Source organism: Zingiber officinale, chromosome 3B (assembly GCF_018446385.1).
Source record: "Zingiber officinale cultivar Zhangliang chromosome 3B, Zo_v1.1, whole genome shotgun sequence".
NCBI classification, from domain to species: Eukaryota; Viridiplantae; Streptophyta; class Magnoliopsida; order Zingiberales; family Zingiberaceae; genus Zingiber; species Zingiber officinale.
The window spans coordinates 21,053,745-21,073,845 of record NC_055991.1 but is presented as its reverse complement, the minus strand read 5'-3'; the positions used below and the strand labels follow the sequence as shown (position 1 = coordinate 21,073,845).

Sequence of the window (20,101 nt, the reverse complement as noted above, 5' to 3'; positions counted from 1 at the left end):
CACGCCGCACAGCAGCCTAAAGGAATTTGGCACGAGCTGGCCGAGCGGAATACGAAAGTAGTTGCAAACTTCTAAGATGAATGGGTGGATCGGAAACCTAAGGCCGCCTACGAACTGGTCACGAAAGAAGGTAACAGTGCCGGTCGGCGGGTCATGGGGCCGGTCGGATGACTCGGCCAGAATCAGTTTATGGTCATCAGGGATTTCATAGGTATTAAGTAGTTTGAAGGCATCTCCTGAATCAAACCTACTCTCCATGGTTTGATACCAAAGGTCGGGAGAGGGGGCAGAGGAACTAGTCATTGCCACCGGGATGCAAAGTAAAGGGAAAACAGAAGGCGACAGAGGAGATGGACGGAACAGTGCCTGCGATGCGCAGACACCACCGAAATGCCAAGAAAAAGCGCGAAGAAAACAAAAAAGGAATGATCAAAGAGTTCTTACAGAAAAGAGGATGGTTGGAGAAGAGAGCGGAGGGCCGGAATGTCGAGAATGGGTTCGTCGGAGAACGAAGCAGGAACCTTCAAAGGCACGGGCGCGATAAAGCGGAAGCGGCGGAAGAAGAGGAAGCGGCCTTATAAAGGTTGGGCTCGAGCTGCAGGGACCGCCCGATCCAGGGCACGGGATCCGAGGAGCGCATCCGCCCGTTGAATTCAAAGCGCCAAGGGTCACATCGAGTCTGACAGCTCGAGCAGGCGATGAGGGCCGCCTGGCCACGTGGCATCACCCCATTGGGCGCATTTAATGACCGCCATTACGCAGGCGAAGGCGTGTGCTCGGCCTTAATGGCGGGGATTTGCACGAGTTCCGAGGAAATTCGGAAGACATCAGCGTTGACCGACGTTGGGTCGGCAAGACATGACATGTCGAACTCTCCAAGTGTCAATGGGTTCCGGGCCGATCGACATTCTCATCAGATACAGAACGGCCGTCGTGTCGCTAGACCGATAGTCCAGCCAGTCGGACTTGTAGCCTCATTCGACTAGACTTGAGGGGGAGACACGTGATCCGGTCATACGGACAGAGGTTAAGGACACGTGGAGGTCAAGGTTGAGACGATCGACGTAAAAGGTGAGCCGAGCGGGAGGCCACCTTTCCGAGCGGCCGCGGTAGAAGGTCAGGTTGGCAAGGAGATAACTCGGCTAAGGCTAAGGTTCGAGTTTTCGATGCTCAAGGATTCACATACGACAGTTGATTGGGCCGAGCGGCCGCTCAGCTGGGTCGTAGGCTAACATAGGCGCTATTCAACCAAGTATATGACCGAGCGGCCCACTCGCTCGGCCCGACCAGTATGGCCGAGCATCTCTCCCGCTCAGCCCGATAAAAGACAGAAGGTGCAGAAGAGTACAAAGGGGACGGCCAGAGATATCCTTTTCGAGATATGTGTCGCCGACAGACGGCATGGTCGGTGGCTAAATCAGACAAAAGATCGTACGGTGGAAGTTTCCACCGTTATGTCAAAGATATGCTCGGACAGTTGCGGTATGATGGCAGGCGTGCTTTTCTGACACATCCATTTTGAGGTATGTTTGGGGAAGCGCTCATGCGTCGAGGAGCGTGCACGCGCCTCCCCGAGGGCCTATATAAGGACCCCCAGCTAGACTTCGACGGAGGTATGCAAACAGATATACTGTAGCTATAGTTCTCCTTATTTCGCCTCATCTTTCTTCTCGCCTGACTTGAGCGTCGGAGGGTTGTCGCCGGAAATCTCTTCCCGGCCCGGCTTCGTTGCAGGTTCATCGGAGGTCCACATTATCCCTGCGTATACGTGGAGCCAGCAGAGAGTGTCACGTCCCCAACTTTCATCAATTCATGGTTCAAACAGGATCAACTCATAAATTAATCAACCACAAGGCCGCAAATGATATCTTGGAAGAGATTGTTTTTCAAAATGGTAAATTGTCTCTAGAATGGGTAGCGACCAATAAGCAAAAGTTACTCTGGAGAATGATTTTTTTTTTTAGTTTAAATTTACGACTAATTTTATAGGTGATCGGACTTGGTCACGTGAAAATTCCACACGGACTGTTAGGCTACACTCATTGCTGATAATTCATTCCATTATTTACCATCGCATCATATTCCCGAGAGCTACTGATGTCTTAGCTTGTGTTTACAGGTAGTGTGACCTTTGAAGCTCCATTGACTTCGCTAAAGGCTCAAAAAGCTCATAGTTTTGCCAGTGGTCGGTGGATACCCATCAAGGCATCAACGTCTGGGGTTGACGAAGGCAAGTTGAGCAAAAGCTTGCTTGTTATGAACCAGATTCAGATAACAAGCTTCTCGATTCGAAAATTTTTGATCAGCCTAAAACGAAAGGAGATGATGACCTCGCGAGGGCCAGCGCCGCGGAGATTACGAAGGGACAAAAGGGCTCTGAAGCGCTCAGGGATTGGCTGGTTGCCATCGACGAGCCGCTCGCAGAGGAAACGCTCCTTCCCCGGAGAGGAATCGAAGGTTCCTTCGCAGCCCATCGCCTGACAGCGGGGAAAAAGACCAATTTATATGGGAAAATATAGATTTACTCCCAATAGTTTGCTTTCTTTTCCGAAACTACTTTAACATTCCTAAAAGATGGGGGCAGTTTACAAATCCGTAAAATTGTGAGTTTTAGTGATTTTTTCCGGTGTACAGCAAGTAAAGAGTCGCGTTAGACCCACGCTCGGAGATTCGTAAACAACGCTTTTGCATCAGGATTCGCGCATAACGCTATGAACGGTGAGATCTCGATCCTTATTTACCCGTACGGCTGCGATGATGCTTAATTAAAAACCGCAGAAAAATAAAAAGATAACTAGTTACATCATCATTCCTCGTTTTCTCTCTTTCTCTCTATTTCGATCGCGGAAATCCGTAGAGAGACTTACGCGAAGATTGGCGACGCGATCGGAATAAGGCAGATCTGGTACTTTCAATTCTTGTTCCGGCCCATCTATCCATATGTTTTTGAATCAAAGAATTGGCATCGGTTTTCTGTTTTTCCGAGTTGCTGATAGATCGAAGGTTAATATTGTTTCGCCTGTATTTTTCGGTTAAATCTCGTCAGATTTGCGTGTGTTTTGTGACGTTTCTTCTTCTTTTTGACATATTTAATCGTACTTGAAGTATTTGTTAACGTTCTCACATCTGTTTGTTTTATCGCGTTAGGTTTTTCCTCGGGGTATGCATTCATTTAATCTTGTGGCTGAATTCGTAAACAAAAATGTCTGATTGAATACTTCGGGTTATTTTGTAGACTTATTTGAAACATTGTTGAAATTTCGAATTGGGGAGACGAGGATTGTGAAGAAAACCAGAGGAAGAAAAGATTTCCATCTCGTCTGAGATTAGTGCAACCATGAATTCGAGGAGGTTAGTTCTCTCTTATTGTTATGTCTGCTACTGACTGTCATGTTAATTTATTGTTGAGTGGCAATAACTTTGTTTTTTTTTTTTGGTTTTATACTTGATTTATTACTTTTTTTGCTCCAATTGTGTTTGCGTTGTTTCATGCTTGAATTTTTGTTTTATTTCTCCAATTGTGTCGAGTGCTGCATAGAACACACTTTATCTTGCTCGAGGAAGAGAAGCCAGTAGCTATCGACTGATAACTCAAATATAAAGTTCACTAAATTATAGCAATAAAGGTGGAGAGGTTATGTAAATGTAATAAAATTGTTTGAAAATATCACATATTTGTAGTAGTTGTTGAAGAAAGGTTAGCATTGCCACTATCCTAGATTTAAAATGAAATAGGATATCCTAGTTGCATAAATTTAAGTACAAAGTATCAATCTTTCAAGTTTGTGATATTTGATAACAATGAAATGATGCACCAAACTTGGCACATCAAATCACCTGGATAAATTTTAATCAGCGAACAATTCTGCTGATGTTCATGGCCTGTATTACTAAACCAATATTTCAATGGGGTTAATTTTGGCTTAATTTATGTTATACGTGCTCTGTTATGTTGGATGCCTAATAATTTGTGGTGTGTTGGATGATCATCATTAGATCTGCATGACATAAGATAGGTTTTCAAGTGATAGTCACTGTTATTGCAATTTCACTTGGACCTTTAGGTGTCAATATATTCTTCATGAAAATTGTTTTTATAATATTATGCACTTATCCGTTGTAGGGACTATCGTGGTAGTAGAGCTGCTCTTTTTGCTGGCATTGAAGAAGGTGGTATCCGAGCTTCACATTACTCATCTCATGAAATTTCTGAGCATGATAACGATCTAGCTATTGAAGGACTGCAAGATAGAGTCAGCATTTTGAAGAGAGTAAGTACAAGAGGCTAAATTTTACTGCAAAGTTTCAGGCATTCTAAACCTTTGGTTGAATATATGATATGAGAACTTGTCCTCTATAACTTGAGAATGGAAAAATATGCAGAAATTAGCAAGGAACATGTGTAGGGAAATATAGAACCACATACTTTGTTGTTTTATTCCCCAAAATCAAATGGTTGCATAAAAAGCTTAGAAATTGGTTTTTGTTACTAATTGCCTATTCCTATACTGCTTTAAAGGTGTATCTAATGGACTAACAGAGAAGTATGGAAAAAACAGAAGGATTGATAAATGATGGCTAGTAGGAGATAAGAAAAATACAAAGAGACAAGAAGTTTTTTTGGCAATGAATTAAATAAGTCTCTGGGATTTGTGGATCGCAAAGAGTTGGGAACTTGTATTTTTGGTCACTATGTAAACCAACCCAATTAATAACCTGTTACCTGAACGGATTAACTATCCGCTTTGGATGATTAATATCCAAGCATACATAGGTGTCTTACTTGAATGGTAAAATATGTGGGTATCTGCTATTTTAAGCAAAACTGAATCCTACTATCAGGGAAAATTGGCTACCTGTGGATACTAATTACTGGACATCCATTTCCTTCCCGATTCTAGACTCTCTAGAACTGTAAAAATTAATCTGATGCATGACTGATATATTGAAAAATGGACTCTTTATCAACCTTGAAAATTTATCAAATGAGAAGCTTGTAAACCTTTTTTTCCTCAGAAGCCCATCATTCGGCATGGTAATATTCACGTAGGTGCATAATTAGGTTTATAATTGATAAACATGTGTTTTTTTTGCCAAGAATGCAATGTCTACCACCAAGCTGCTAGTAGCCATATATAATGCCATTCTTACAACTTTCATAGAATGGAACAACACTATCTCAACACCTAACCTTTCCCTAACACCATACTGATCCATGTACAACTCAAGTTGATATTTTTCCAAACTTTTTAAGTCATTCTCAGTACTATTCTATGCACTTTTACAGTTGACAGGTGATATCCATGAAGAGGTTGAGAGTCACAACAGACTGCTTGATCGCATGGTATGTAGTTGAGTCATTCCCTCCCTACTCTCTGAGCATGTAGTTTCTCCAATGTGTTTGTGGATTTCCTACTCTCTTTTTTTAATCATAATTCACAACATTAATATCTCAGGGCAATGACATGGATTCATCAAGGGGAGTTCTTTCTGGAACTGTGGATCGGTTCAAGATGGTAAAGCTTGAAAGTTCATTGACTACTGAAACTTCTAGACTAGCATAACCCTAAGTTTATATTATTTTCCACACTAGGTTTTCCAGACCAAATCTGGGCGTCGAACAGTGACCCTCGTCGCATCCTTTGTAGCTCTCTTCTTATTCATCTATTTCCTCACCAAGTAGCTGCCAGCGTCTTCCATTGGATGTTTTGAATGGTTATGTAATCGACAAATGTGTCGTCGCCTCTACAAACATATCAAATGTACAAGATCTGCGTGGATGGATAACTGTTCACGGAGTGCGTATGGTTTACTATTGTTTTCATCTTCGATTGTGCATCCTCCTGTGTGGATTATGATACGATATTATCAATAGAATAACTGATACTTCTGGATATTAGTTGTTCTTGTGCTTCAAATATCATCCTTGTTTATCTTAGAACTGTTGCTTGTGTGAAAAATTATATGAGCTCTCCTGGAAGGGAGAGCTCGCGGCGGTAGGAGGGGGCTCGCGACTGGCGAGGGAGAGAGCTCGCGGCGGCAGGAGAGGGAGCTTTCACGGCGCGGCGCTTCTGCTAGGGTTGCGATGCAATTTTGGAGGGAGAGATCACAGCGGCAGGAGAGGGCTCGTGACTGGGAGGGAGAGCTCGTGGCGACAGGAGAGGGAGAGCTCGCAGTGGCAGGAGGGAGTTCACAACGAGAGGAGAGACCTCGCGGCGGCACTTCTGCTAGGGTTGCGATGTGATGTTTTCCCCCTTTACGCAACTTAACTCGTTTGTTTGTTGCAGATGACGTAGAATCACCACGATTCCTTCTCCGCAACTGCAGTAAACAAACCGCAGCGTATAACTTCTCTCTGTGTGTGTGTGTGTGTTGTTATATAATGTGAAAATGATAACTTGCACACTCTTGGACGCTCCTCACAGGTCTGAGCGTTCCGATGTCCGTTGGGGCATCCCAATTCTTAAAAAGTGAATCGGGGCGTCTGAGAGTGCTTCCGAGTGTTCGGACCTATGAGAGTCGCCTATGAGTGTGTAGGGTAAGAGTGCCCTTCATAGGTCTAGGCACTCGGATACCCACTCGGCCATTTCGATTCTCAAAAAATGAATCGGGGCGCTTGGGAGTACTTCCAAGTATTTAGACCTGTGAGGACCAGAAATGTGCAGGTTATCTCTCTCTCTCTCTCTCTCTCTCACACACACACACACACACACACACACATATACTTATCTCCGAGTTGGAGAATCGTTTACGGAAAAAATTTATTGGCCGAAGGATATGGATACCAGGTTCTTTCCTTTTCGCTTTACTACTCAGCATACTACTCTGTTTCAACACTACCAAAAGAAGACAGAAAGGATGAGTAACAAGAGGTTAACAAGCTCCGCCCTTTTAGCCAGAACATACCGAGCTGCCTTAGCCAGACGCAAAGCACCAATCCAAGCCTCCAGCTCACAAGCACCGTCGATGGACTCAACAGGAGAAGATAATATTGATAATATGATTGACAGCTAAGACTACTACAATAGTACTCAATAGTGTCACCACTAAGACAGTACTACTTTCCACCTATCTCACTTTTCTAGATACCTTCCTTCATCCCCAAGCAAACCTTACTTTTTACTTGTCTCACTTTTCTAAATGTTTTCCTTCATCTCCAAGCAAATGCTTCCTTCCTCCTGAAGTTATCTCTCCTCTCGCCTATAAAAGCTCCTTCTCTTCTGCCTCCTAAGGCATCCACCAGCAACTCTGTTTCCCTCTCTCTCTTTTTGGCTCCTCACACTCCCTTATTCTCAAGCTCTCGCTGAATGTCTCTCCTCTCTTTCTGTAAGTATGTAAGATATGCCTATTTTCGTATGTAATATTTCTGTTTCAGTATGTAATTTTCTGCTTGCAAGTCTGTAAGATAGTTTCCTTCCTGAATGTGTTTTCTTCCTTAATTATATGTTGCATGTGCATGTAAAATATTTGGCTAAATAAAATATTACTTCTCTTTTAGATCTTCTTCGGTCCTTATCTAAGTAACTCAAAGGTGAACAGTAACTATAAAAGAATAAGTAAACCAAAATAAGACCTGTGCTGGCTCAGGAAGGCCATTAAGTAGCCATCATCCTACATAGCCGGGGCATTTAGTTTTCTTGTAGCTCTTTTGCAAGTGAGGCTCACTAGAAGGCCAAGTTAAAAAAAAAAGTTTGGTATCAGAGCCTTAAGACCCTATTCTACAGGAATTTTCTGGGTATCTTACTTGTAAAGGTTTTGGTGTATTGGTAGCACTAGATTCTGCAGGATTCATTAAAGCAACATTGAAAAAATAATATTTCTTTTTAGATATAAATAATATTATGGTCTTCATCAAAGTATAACATCCAATCTTCATCTAGCTTATGATGTAGCATGTCAAAAGTTTCTAATTCTGTAAGATCTTCTTGTGTAAAATAATTAGCTATTTCAAATGGAAGGTAGACGTATTCATTTAAATCATCATAAAATAAAAAGTTATCTTTCTCTTTCTGTGAGTGTGTACTGATTTCTATATTCATTAGATTTAAAATAAGTTGGTTGTCTTCCTGGCTATCTTCTTGAGGAGTTGAGGGTTTGTAATTATAAAATCGTACTATTGATTTAATTTGCCATGTCTGTCTTTATAGAATATGGATTCTCTTGGTTGTAGTATTTGTGATGTAATGTTTAAATCTAGGTTAAGATTCCAATCTAATCTAGCAAGTAGGTCAGACAAAAATTCTTTAGGTTTGATGAAATATATTCCCCTTGTTGTAAGGGTTTCTATTATGTTATTAATGTGTACTTTGAAACTATTGTTGATGTTAGTCATTGTCTTTCCTAGAAAAATTATGTCTATTTGGATATTATGTTTCTGAAAATCTCCATATCCCCTGGATTGAACAGACATTTTAATATGGTCAATAAAGTCTAGAATAGTCATATTAAAATTGGGACAAAAATACGTGATTCCTATATTACTATTCATATCTACTTCTATAAGTCCAATAATTGCATTGTTGTTATCAGAGAACCTTGATTCATATAGTACTAAAAAGATTTTAGCTCCTATATTTTTTCTGGTAAGTCCTTTTAGGCCAAACACAATAAATCCTAAGTGGATATAATTATGTTTTCTTTGTAGGAGTGTTCTAGCTGATTCTTCATTCATAAGGGTAAATCTTTCTTCTCCCCCATCTGGTAAGTGTAATGGTTGAGTTCTATGATGTCTATAAAGTGAAGTAGAAAAGGATAACAACCCATGATGATATAAGCGTTTTAGGTTTAGTGTATTTAATTGTTCATTAGAGAATGTGTCTAAGTTTTGGTCGATATCTATGAGTTCTTCTAACCGATAGGTAGCCTGAGTACTTGTAGATTTTCTAGATATCATAGCGAGATTCTTAGGAGGTCTCAGTGTTGGTCCCTTTGGAGGCCGGCAAGAGGGGAGGAGTGAATTGTCCTAAAAAAAACACAAATCTTTCTAGGATATTCAACTAATTTAAAAGAACTTGTAATAAAAAATAAAGAGACTAATAAAATGCAAATCAGACATAGAGGTTTACTTGGTTTGCAATCAGGGGATTGCTAATCCAAGGAAAGTAAGCGCACTATCTAATGATCTCCTTCGGGCGGAGTAGCCTCGTTACAGCGTTGACAGCACAAATAAAAAGAACAAAAATAAAAGCACAGAGAAAACTGATTACAAGTGAGATGAATAAGCTGTGCAAACCAGTGTTATATTTATAGCACTGGTTGGGGCGCCCTGTGGGGATAAAACTTTATCCCCCAACGTTCAGATCGAGTTTGACTCGATCTGGTCAATATCTTCGGTCCGAGCGCCCGGAAGGGTTCCGGGCGCCCCGGGCTGTTCCGGGCGCCCGGAGCCCTAAAGTCAATAGGAATTGATTTTTTTTCCTTCTCCGGTTCAGCTCATCTCGGTCCGGGTCTTTTCGCTCCGGCTCCGCTAGCTTGGGTGATCTCGACCATCCGGAATAGGGCTCACCCAAATCCGAGTTTCAGTCTTTTCCTCGAGCAGCCTTCCTTCCCGGTTTCTCGTCCCTCAAATGCCGCGCACGTTCTTCTCATCCACCGGTGTACTCTTCCGCAGTCACCTCGTCCCTCGGACGCACCGAGCCCGTCGACTCTCTCCCCGTGCCATCCTTCTCGTTAGCCGCGTCTTCCACTCAACTTCCTGTGTTCCTAAGCTCCTGCAACTTAGACACAAGGGTTAGACAAAACAGGACCTAACTTAACTCGTTTGATCACATCAAAATACCTTGGGGTTCCAACAATCTCTCCCTTTTTGATGTGAACAACCCAAGTTAAGTTAGGGTAAAACAAATGCAATAAAAACAATTAATGTGCAAATAAGTCCAAGATTTGTCAATTCAACAATTATTATATACCTCCCCCTAGACTTAACATACTTCTCCCCCTTTGATCACATTAAAAAATTGGAGTTCCTACACAAGTCTAAGGTTAAAATCTAAAAAAAATGAAGTTAGTAAATTTTTTTTAAGTTTTTGTAAAAAATCTAAGGAATCAAATTTTAAACACTTTCTTAACATTAATCAAAGTTTTCAAACAAAATTTTAAGGAAAAAATTCTAAGTGAGAAAATTTCGAACTTTAATTTTCTAAGTTAAAAATGTGCCACAGAATTAGCTTTCTAATACAAATTGAAGTTTTATATAAAAAAAATATTATGTTTGAGAAACTGTGATAATTTTTCAAGGATTTTAAGTGTTTGCAAATATTTCTAAGTAAAACAATAATTTTTCTACAAAATTTTGTGCAATAGAATAGATACCTTAAAAAAAATCTTTAAGATAAAAAAAATTGCAATGTAAAAAATTTTCAAAAAAAATTTCTAAGTTTTTGAAAATATGAATATTTTTGAATATATTTTCTAAAACAAATTGAATAACTCTTTTAAAGCATTATTTGCAACAGACAAATTTTCTAAGGTAAACAAAATTTTCAAAACAAATGTTTAAAACTTTAAAGCATTATTTAACTCTAACTTTAATACTTTTTCCGGAAAGTTAATTAAACATTTGATTTCAATATTTTGACTTCCAGGTCGTGGCGAGGTGCTAGTCCTTCTTGGTTATTGGAGCAACAACCAGTTCCTTAGACAAACCCTCATAAAGAAATTAAACTATCTATTTAACTTTCTCGCTGAAAATGCTAAGTTTAATTTTAAATTCAAGTTAAACATGTTTTCGGAACCCAATAGAGGCTCCTACTTACAGGATTAATTAAATATTTTCTAGGTATATAGGCTTTTGATATATTTCTGATTTGACTTTGATGAAACCTATAGTACCAATTTAAACCTCTATAATTTCTAAAAGTAGAAATATTTGAGTAGGTGGAATTTTTCAATTTTTCAATTTTTCAATTTCTTCTTTTAATTTATCATTTTCAAATTTTATTTTATCAAAGTCTTCTATTAGACAAGATTTTGCTAAAGTTTTTTTTATTTCTAAGTTTTCATTTTTTTAATTTAGTATTTTTACTTTTTAACTTAAACATGGATTTTGCCATAGACTTAATTCCAAAGTAAAGTTGATCAGGGGTAAGAGGCATGCCTCACTTACCATATCAGACTTGAAGCCTGAATCTCCCCCTGCTTCGTTGTTCTCATCTAAGGTCGCTCTCCCTTCATCGATGCTGGGTTCTGATGTACTTTGTCCTTCGTAACTTACCATCAGCACCAGCCCGGCATATTCTTGAATCTCGGACTCAGATGATGAGGTGTCATCCCAAGTAGCTTTTAGGTTCTTGTGCTTCTTGGGAATCTTGCCTTTGTCCTTCTTTAGTTCTGGGTAATCCTCTTTTAGGGGTCCTTCCTTTTGACACTGGTAGCAACGCATCCTTCTTTTATTTCTTGGATTCTTTTTATTCTGCATTTCTTTAAACTTATTAGATCTAATTTTTTTTTAAAAGTTTCTTACCATGTATGCTTCCTGGTCCTCTTCTGAGTCTAACTCGGGTTCATCCCTTTTGGTTGCGTTCAGCGCCATTATCTGGCTTGTTTCCTTAGTTGTCCCTGCACACCTGGTTTCTTGTAATTCCAGAGTAGAAAATAATTCTTCTAAGGTACTTACCTCCAAGTCCTTTGAAATGTAATAGGCGTCGATGATTGATGTCTATTCTGGAGTTCTGGGAAACGCGTTGAGAGCGTAGCGTATGGTGTCCCGGTTTGTTACCGTTTCACCGAGGTTCTCGAGACCGGCAATCAATTCTTTTACCTTCGCGTGTAGATCGGCTACCTTCTCACCTTTCTCCAGACGGATGTTCGTCAGTCTGTTCCGAAGGATGTCTCTTCTTGCTAGCTTAGCTTCGGATGTTCCTTCGTGGAGCTCCAGGAACTTCTCCTAGAGTTCTTTGGCCGACGAGTAGCTTCCAGTGCGGTTGACTTCTTGAGGCGACAACACGCTCAGCAGGTGATATTCCACACGGTTGTTCGCTACAGAATCATTCTGCTCCTTCTTTGTCCAATGACTCTCTTCTTTTTCTTCTCCAAATTGATCCGTTGGAGCTACAAACCCATACTTTATAATTAACCAAATTTCGAAATCAATTTTTAGGAATACCTCCATACGACGCTTCCAGTGTGCGAAGTCCCCCTCGAATTTTGGTGGAACAATGCTCGGTCCGACCATCTTGTTGCTTTGATCGGCGGTTAGTCCTCCTGAAGCGCCTTGCTCTGATACCACTTGTTGGTCCCTTTGGAGGCCGGCAAGAGAGGAGGGGTGAATTGCCCTATAAAAAAAGCACAAACCTTTCTCGGATATTCAACTAATTTAAAAGAACTTGTAATAAAAAATAAAGAGATTAATAAAATGCAAATCAGACACAGAGGTTTACTTGGTTTGCAATCAGGGGATTGCAAATCCAAGGAAAGTAAGCGCACTATCTGATAATCTCTTTCGGGCGGAGTAGCCTCTTTACAACATTGACAGCACAAATAAAAAGAACAGAAATGAAATCACAGAGAAAACTGATTACAAGTGAGATGAATAAGCTGTGCAAACCAGTGTTATATTTATAGCACTAGTCGGGGCACCCTGAAGGGGTTCCGGGCGCCCTGGGGGATAAAACTTTATCCCCCAACGTTCAGATTGAGTTTGACTCGATCTGGTCAATATCTTCGGTCCGGGCGCCCGGAAGGGTTTCGAGCGCCCCGGGCTGTTCCGGGCGCCTGGAAGGGTTTCGGACGCCCCGGGCTGTTCCGGGCGCCCGGAGCCCTAAAGTCAACAGGAATTGACTTTTTTTCCTTCTTCGGGTTAGCTCGTCTCGGTCTGGGTCTTTTCGCTCCGGCTCCGCTAGTTTGGGTGATCTGGCCATCCGGAATATGGCTCACCCGAACCCCAGTTCCGGCCTTTTCCTCGAGCAGCCTTCCTTCCCGGTTTCTCGTCCCTCGAACGCCGCGCACTTACTTCTCGTCCACAGGTGTACTCTTCCGCGGTCACCTCGTCCCTCGGACGCACCTAGCCCGTCGGCTCTCTCCCCGTGCCGTCCTTCTCGTTAACTGCGTCTTCCGCTCGACTTCCTGTGTTCCTAAGCTCCTGCACACTTAGACACAAGAGTTAGACAAAACACGACCTAACTTAACTCATTTGATCACATCAAAACACCTTGGGGTTCCAACACTTAGTGTATGTGATATTCCTGAAAAACTTTCCATTTGTGTTTTTGTTTGTAGAAGAGGGTGAATCTTGTATTTTTAGAAACTTATAAGTAATAGGTGGGTGTTTCGTGTGTGTGTGTGTATATATATATATATATATATATCCTTTGTATTGGCCTTGGGACGGGTTGACGGAGGCGAGCGTATTCGTCTTTTGTCATTATATATATATATATATATATATTAGCAATCCAAATTTGTTCTGATTTTAGTTAAAGAAAAAAAAATTACTCAAATACTCACATTTTAGTTTAAGAAATTATAAATTGAATAAGAACTTCTATAGCTCTATCAACGAAACTAGACAAATTAGAGATCTAAAACTCACATTTTAATGAACTGAAATTTTAAACTTTAACACCTCACAAGTCAGTAACAACTTAATTTTAAACTCAAGACCTTGGTAACAACTTCCAGGCTCTTATTAACAAAATTAGTTGAGACTCATTAGATTGAACTGAACTTTTCCAAAGAATCAATCCGACTGAACCCGTTTCCACCCCTAATACAACATGGCGAATTACTTTCATGTCGATATTTATGTCCTGATTCCACAAGCAAATTACTTAGAGCAAGTAGATGTTAGTGAACTTTGCCAACGTAGTCTACGAGTAAGCATTGAAGAGTAATAAAAGGACACAACACCTCACAACTATTTGCAAACCTCAAGCTAATTAATTAAACTTCAACAACATGAAGGAACTAACACAACCACATTTCCTAACAGATTCAAACCACCCTTTCTCGTTTTTTTTTTACTTTTTTCTTTTACAACTTGATGTAGCAATTAGTAGTCCATACTAGCGCAGAGAAGATTGAGCATGTTAAACACTTTCAGAGGTTGTTGATGTTGGCAAGAGTGGCTGCTTGATGGAAGAAGCCTTGAAGGAAGCAGCAGCAGTTCGGAGAGCATCGTGTTCAGGGTTGGAGGAGGTCGCGGCTGCTGCTTCTCTCGCGGTGAAGGCCCTCTCTTCGCTCTTCCCCCATAAGACCAAATAAAGCCCAGCTATGATGAATATAGCACCAATGATGCTGCATAAGGCTCAAGGATCAGCATTGCATAGAAAACAAAATAGATTCATTGTTCTTGATCATCTTGAATTCAAAAACATTGAGTACCCGCCGAGGTAGAACTCCTCGCCCAAGGCAATGGAGGCCATGATGGCAACAACTAGAGTTTGCACTGGCTGGTAAACTGCCACGAAAACTGGACCGCCACGGTCGATGCACCAGATTTGAACAGCAAAGGCAATGCCAGATGCCACAAAACCCTGCATTTGAGATGTTATTCAGTAACAAAGGCAAAGTATCACTATGAATTCACCAAGGTTGATCCTTGCTGAGCATTCCTCTTTCTTTTTTCTGAAGGCATTTGGAAATCATGAGAAACCAACAAGTGGAAAACTAAACCCTGATGATAAATATGAGTATGTTGGCACTTGAACAACCTCTTCTTTTTGTTTGGAAAGAAAGAGGTCTTGCTTTATTTATTGAAACAGTAGAAGCATGATGAGAAGACCTATCTCTTGTGGTGGATTGTTATGATAAATGATTCATGCATGGAGCCTACACAATTATGTAAAGGATGGACAAAGGGATACAAAAAGGGAAGAGTTGAAGGGACATCTCTTATGTCCTGTTTGTGTCCACCACTAGGATGAATGTTGTTGAGCATCCACGAGGCCATGAAAGGGGAAGGCCATGGACAAAGTTGAATTTTTGCCACTAATGGAGGGATATCAGTGTCATGCCCAGACAAAATGTTCCTTTTGTCTGAAAATTTAAATAATTTGTTGCCTCTTTGCAGATATGTCTGGAAATTCTACTAGTTGTTGTGTGTGTGTGTGTGTGTTTTTTCCTAAAGAAAGGATTTTTTTTTTGAAACAGAAGGCATGTCGTACCGCGTAGAGGATGGTGAAGAGCTCGCTGCCGGAGTGGAACCTCCAAGCGTCGGTGTCCCTCTCGAGGAAGGCGGCAATGATCAGGAACTGGATGACGCCGAAGAAGCAAGTGTAGGAGGTGACCGACAGCCGCGCCGGGTACTTCTTCAGCACCGGCGCCTGGAGCACCAGCCAGCCGGACCACGACAGGCAGTGGCCGATGAGGTAGATGCAGCCCAGCGTCCAGCTCTTCCCCATTCTGTCATCCTGCAACCACAGCATCGTCGCCGGCGCCGCCGTGCTGTTCAGGGTCATCTTCGAGGGTCCGAAGATGGTGGGGCCTTTGTACAGAGTGATGATGGTGGCGCCGGCGACGCACGCGAGCGTGCCGGTCATCTTCGCGACGCCGTCGCGCCGGTCGAACCGCACTTTCTCTATCCTGCAGCAAGATCGAATTTTTATGACATAAGGTCATCCAGCAAAATCAAATCTTTAACAGTCCAAAGCCGACCGTCTTGCCTGAGAAGGGCGGCCATGAGGAAGGTGATGGCCGGAACAGAGTTCTGGATGGCGGAGGCGAAGGTCGGAGACGTGTTCTCGAGGCCGAGCAGGTAGAACCCTTGGTTCGCAGTGATACTGAACACAAATTTAGTGTCAAAGTGCTTATTAATTAGACGAACTAGATCAAAATCCAAAACTCACCCACACAGAGCGAGGAGGAAGAACTGAACCGCGAAGGAGAGCGACATGGCTGGTCTGTCCTTCCTGCAACAACATACCAATCGACATAAATCAACAACTCAAACGCCACGAACACTGAGATTCATCAAGGATTTCTCCTTACTTCTCGAGGAAGTAGGCAAAGGGGATAAGGAGGACCAGGGCGATGATGTTGCGGTAGACGGGGAAGACCACCTTGCTGATGCCCATGTTGAGCGCCGCCCGGGACACGACATGGAAGCCGGCATAGCCAAACTGCAAGGCCAGCATGGCCACATGCAGCTGCACCCTCTCCGGCATCCCGCACACCTTCTTGGCCTCCACGTCCGCCATCTCGAGTGGTGCTCACTGCAGAGTGAAGAAGGAACCAACGAGGAGAGGGGGTTTATATACAGAGTGGTGTGGTGGTGGAGGCCTTGAGACAAACAGTAGTTGGATGTCTTCTCACCCACATTTCGACAAACACTCGTTGGGCGTTGGGTAAGGCGAGGGTGACAAGACAGCGGAGAGCGCACTAGAAGAGTGATCGCAGGATTCGAATCTCTCGTTCCTCCATCTGCAGTGTGCTCTCCAGGCACGCAAATAAAAAAAAGCTCTCTCACCTTTCTTCCTCGCCTTCCTTGTGCTCCCTTGAAACCTGAGGGACACCCTGGCTCCTGCCCTCCCATGGCTCGACAAGCCATCATTCCTGCCACTGTTGTCTTGTGACTGCTTTGGTGGGAGACCCTCCATCTGCCCTCCCTTTTAAGGGCACCTCCTGATACAGATACTGATACCCTCTCTTCTTCTTCTTCCTCTTCTTGAAGGATCATCATGTGCAGTGGTACCTCTGGCTCATTTGTTGGAGCTATCTGATCTTGGTGATTAACAACAGGCAGTAAGTGTGCACACATTGCTTAATTAAATCTGGCAAATGCTCTTTTTGCATGGTCCTGATCACCATTCTTCAGTGCTTTAGATGTCTCTGAAAGTATATACCTTTTGTTATTTTGCAGATGTGGTTTACTGTTGTATAGAATACGTCCGTGCTTTAGCTGTCTCTGAAAGTGTACGCCTTTTGCTGTTTTGAGATGTGGTTTATTGTTGTAGAGAATACTTTGTGTAGGAATTTATCTGATCGCACCCTTTGCTTTTATGTTTTCACTGGATTGCGCCCCTCTTTCCCTTATAAACTGGGTGTCCAGTCTAGTTAAAGATTGATTAAAAGCGAATATTCTCAGTGCACTCAATTGAATATATATATATATATATATATATATCGTTGAATACTTGAATTTAAAAAGAAATAACCGTAATAGGGCCGTTGAATTTGAAAAGAAATAACCGTAATAGGCCATTAATCAATACCAATTTCTTAGAATTATGTAGGAGTGAGTAAAAAATCAATTAAATTGAATTAATAAAAGTTGAATTTGAATTTTTATATTTTTTTAAAATAATATTATTTATTTCAATTAACCGATTAATTTTAATTAAATTGATTAAATCAAATTTGATTTAAAATTTTTAATTCCGCAATTTATGACTTTCCTTTTTAATCCTTATTTAATTGAAAATTTAATTATTTTGATATTTTATCGGTTTAATTTAATTTATTTTTATACTATCAGGTTAGATTAAAAAAATTATTTGTTCAATTTTGATTTAAATGATTAGATCAATTCTATTATTAGGGCTTTCGAATTGGTATTATAATTGAGGGGTCGTTCGGTTCTTTCCTAGGAATAGGAATCAGAATGGGAATCATTGTATTGTAGAATGGGAATGGGTATGAGCATAGATATCACTCTTAAAAGCAATGTTTGATTAGTTGCATATTTTCTATCGGAATAAATCAAAATTTTTTTTTTTACCCTTAAAGGAAAATAAGAGAACAAATTAGATGTGAGAGAAAGATGAATGTGAGATAAAAATACGATGAAAGAGAATGATGAGAGAGAAAGTGTGATGAAAAAAATGAAAAGAGAGAAAGTGTGATCAGAGAAAATGAAAAAAGAGAGTGTGATAGGAGAGAGCATTATGAGAGAAGATGAGAGAGAAAATATGATATGAGAGAAAGTATGATGGGAGAGGATGAAGAGGGAGAAAACGTAATGAGAAAAAAAATGAGGAGAGAGTGTTATGAGAGAGATTGAGGAGAGAGAAAGTATGATGAGAGAGAAAGTGTGATGAGAAAAAAAGAATAGTGAGTGTGATGGAAGAGATTGAGGAGAGAGAAAGTGTGATGATAAAAAAAAAAAAAAAAGAGTGTGATGGGAGAGATTGAGGAGAGAGAAAGTACGATGAAAAAAAAAATGAATGCGATGGAAGATATTGAGGAGAGAGAATGTGTAATGATAAAAAAAAGAGGAAAGAGAGTGTGATAGGATAGATTAAGGAGAGAGAAAGTGTATGATAAAATGATGAGAGAGAAAATATGATGAGAGAGAATAAAGAGAGAGAAGTGATATGAAAGAACAAATAAATATATATATATATTTTGATATTTGATATCAAGGGAGAAAATTTTAGTTTTAGGTTAAGGGTATTTTTGGAATAAGGGAATATTTTGATTGATGAAAATAGGGTAATGACTCATTGAAAGGGAGATACATGGGAATGAGTTATTACCCAATTTCAATGATTCATTCCCTTATTTGTATTCCTATTCCTATAATCCAAACATTAACAATGACAATCAATGATTCTTTTTCTCATTCCCCACTCCTATTCCCCTAAACCAAACGCCCCTGAGTGTTATAACATATTATTGGTGTTAAAATCAATACGAGACGCATGTTAATTCCAACGCATATTGAATGTGTTCAAAGATTTTTTTATATATATATATATAAAATTCTCACTATGCCTGAATGAGAGAAACATGAGAGGATCACATGGGTGCCCTCCCATATTTTTTATTTAAAAAATAAAAAATTTAAAATTTAAAACTAATAAATAAAATTGAATTGGTGGTATATTTTTAATGAGTTTAATATAAAATATAAGTGTAAGAGAATAAATATATTAATATAATGTGCATATAACATGTGAACTCATAATAATGAATGTTAATGTTAAAATGAATGTGAGAAAATGAATATGTTAATATAATATGTATGTGGATCCTATACTTTTTGATAAAGTGGTGGGTGTTATAACACCCACCAATTGGATGCCCTTAATGGATTGCCTCAATGTAGCAAGAAGGTAGAATCCAATAGTCTAGCGATCCCACATAGTCAAGTCTACGATCATCTATGAGGAGGTAAAACAATGGACAACTATAGTTAACCACTGTAGAGGACATTTTTCTCCACTTTGTCAAGAGTCGACTCTTTATCCATTGTAATAATATCTATTTCATCGTAACAAATGTAAAATCAGGATTTTATTTCCGAGAGCTAAATTTAAAATAAATCATTATTTTTTTTATTGAAAAAATTTTGTTCATACGAAAATTAATACATTATATTATATAATAAGTCTTTAATATCATAATGATATTATTTCAACAAAATAGAAATATAATTAACTAAATTCATTAATACTATGCTATAAGAATTATCATTAAACTTAGATTAAATTTAAAATTTTAGGTATATATAGAAGAAGATATACTAGACTAGTTAGAAAATTTATAATAAATTTTAAATATTTTGACTAAGTGGTATACTCTCATACAAGCAGGGGTATATCCAGGGGGTGACATCGACGGTCACCCTCTTTTATCGGCGATGAAATCTCTAATATTATGAGGTTCCACATATAAAAACAAAAGATATCATAATTTATTTCATATAGAAATCATCCATTCATATTTAAATTTCTAGATCATTACATACAAGACAACCCAACCGTGCCTCGAACTATTTACCCTAGGATTAGAAAGTGTCATTCACAATTATCTGTATTTTTGTTTTATAAAAATAATTATTTTAGACGCAGCAATTGAAGATTCTCAGGTGCTCGCTTCATTATTTTCCCCCATGCAATATGCTATTGTTGACTACTTCCATTCACAATATTCCGTCATCATTTAAGTGGCGAATTAAGTAAAAAAGCCTCGCACGCACCACGTGGCGCGCAATCTCTCCGAATCCAGGGGTTAGATTCCTCGGTGGTTGCATATCCGACAAGGTAAGTTTCCGCGTCAGCATCATAATATTTTACCTCCCAGAGTTTTAAATTCATTCCATTTCACCCTACAAGGATGATCTTTTGACTATCTAAAATAACAAGAGTGTGAAAATAAATTTTGAAAATTACAGGGGCAAATTGTTATTTTAGATTATGGGAAATTGTTGATAATTTTTTTTGGA

General features: G+C 40.0%; 2 protein-coding genes across 3 annotated transcripts; one reads left to right on the top strand and one right to left on the bottom strand.

Moving 5' to 3' along the window:
* Window positions 1–2,773: 2,773 nt before the first annotated feature.
* Window positions 2,774–5,899, top strand: LOC122056113 (bet1-like SNARE 1-1). 2 transcript variants are annotated; one of them, XM_042617897.1, is made up of 6 exons: window positions 2,774–2,905; window positions 3,236–3,351; window positions 4,124–4,271; window positions 5,288–5,344; window positions 5,457–5,516; window positions 5,594–5,899. In XM_042617897.1, exons 2-6 carry the CDS (start codon window positions 3,338–3,340, stop codon window positions 5,681–5,683), a joined length of 369 nt encoding a protein of 122 aa, XP_042473831.1. In that variant the 5' UTR covers window positions 2,774–2,905; window positions 3,236–3,337; the 3' UTR covers window positions 5,684–5,899. The 2 variants fall into 2 exon arrangements, with proteins under 2 accessions (XP_042473831.1, XP_042473832.1); XM_042617898.1 differs by having other exon boundaries at window positions 2,829–3,003.
* A 7,954-nt stretch (window positions 5,900–13,853) lies between these two features.
* On the bottom strand, window positions 13,854–16,175 carry LOC122056112 (protein WALLS ARE THIN 1-like). The gene is made up of 6 exons (XM_042617896.1): window positions 15,925–16,175; window positions 15,783–15,845; window positions 15,600–15,716; window positions 15,102–15,519; window positions 14,320–14,471; window positions 13,854–14,232 (listed from the first exon to the last, which is right to left on the bottom strand). Exons 1-6 carry the CDS (start codon window positions 16,131–16,133, stop codon window positions 14,025–14,027), a joined length of 1,167 nt encoding a protein of 388 aa, XP_042473830.1. The 5' UTR covers window positions 16,134–16,175; the 3' UTR covers window positions 13,854–14,024.
* Window positions 16,176–20,101: the final 3,926 nt, after the last annotated feature.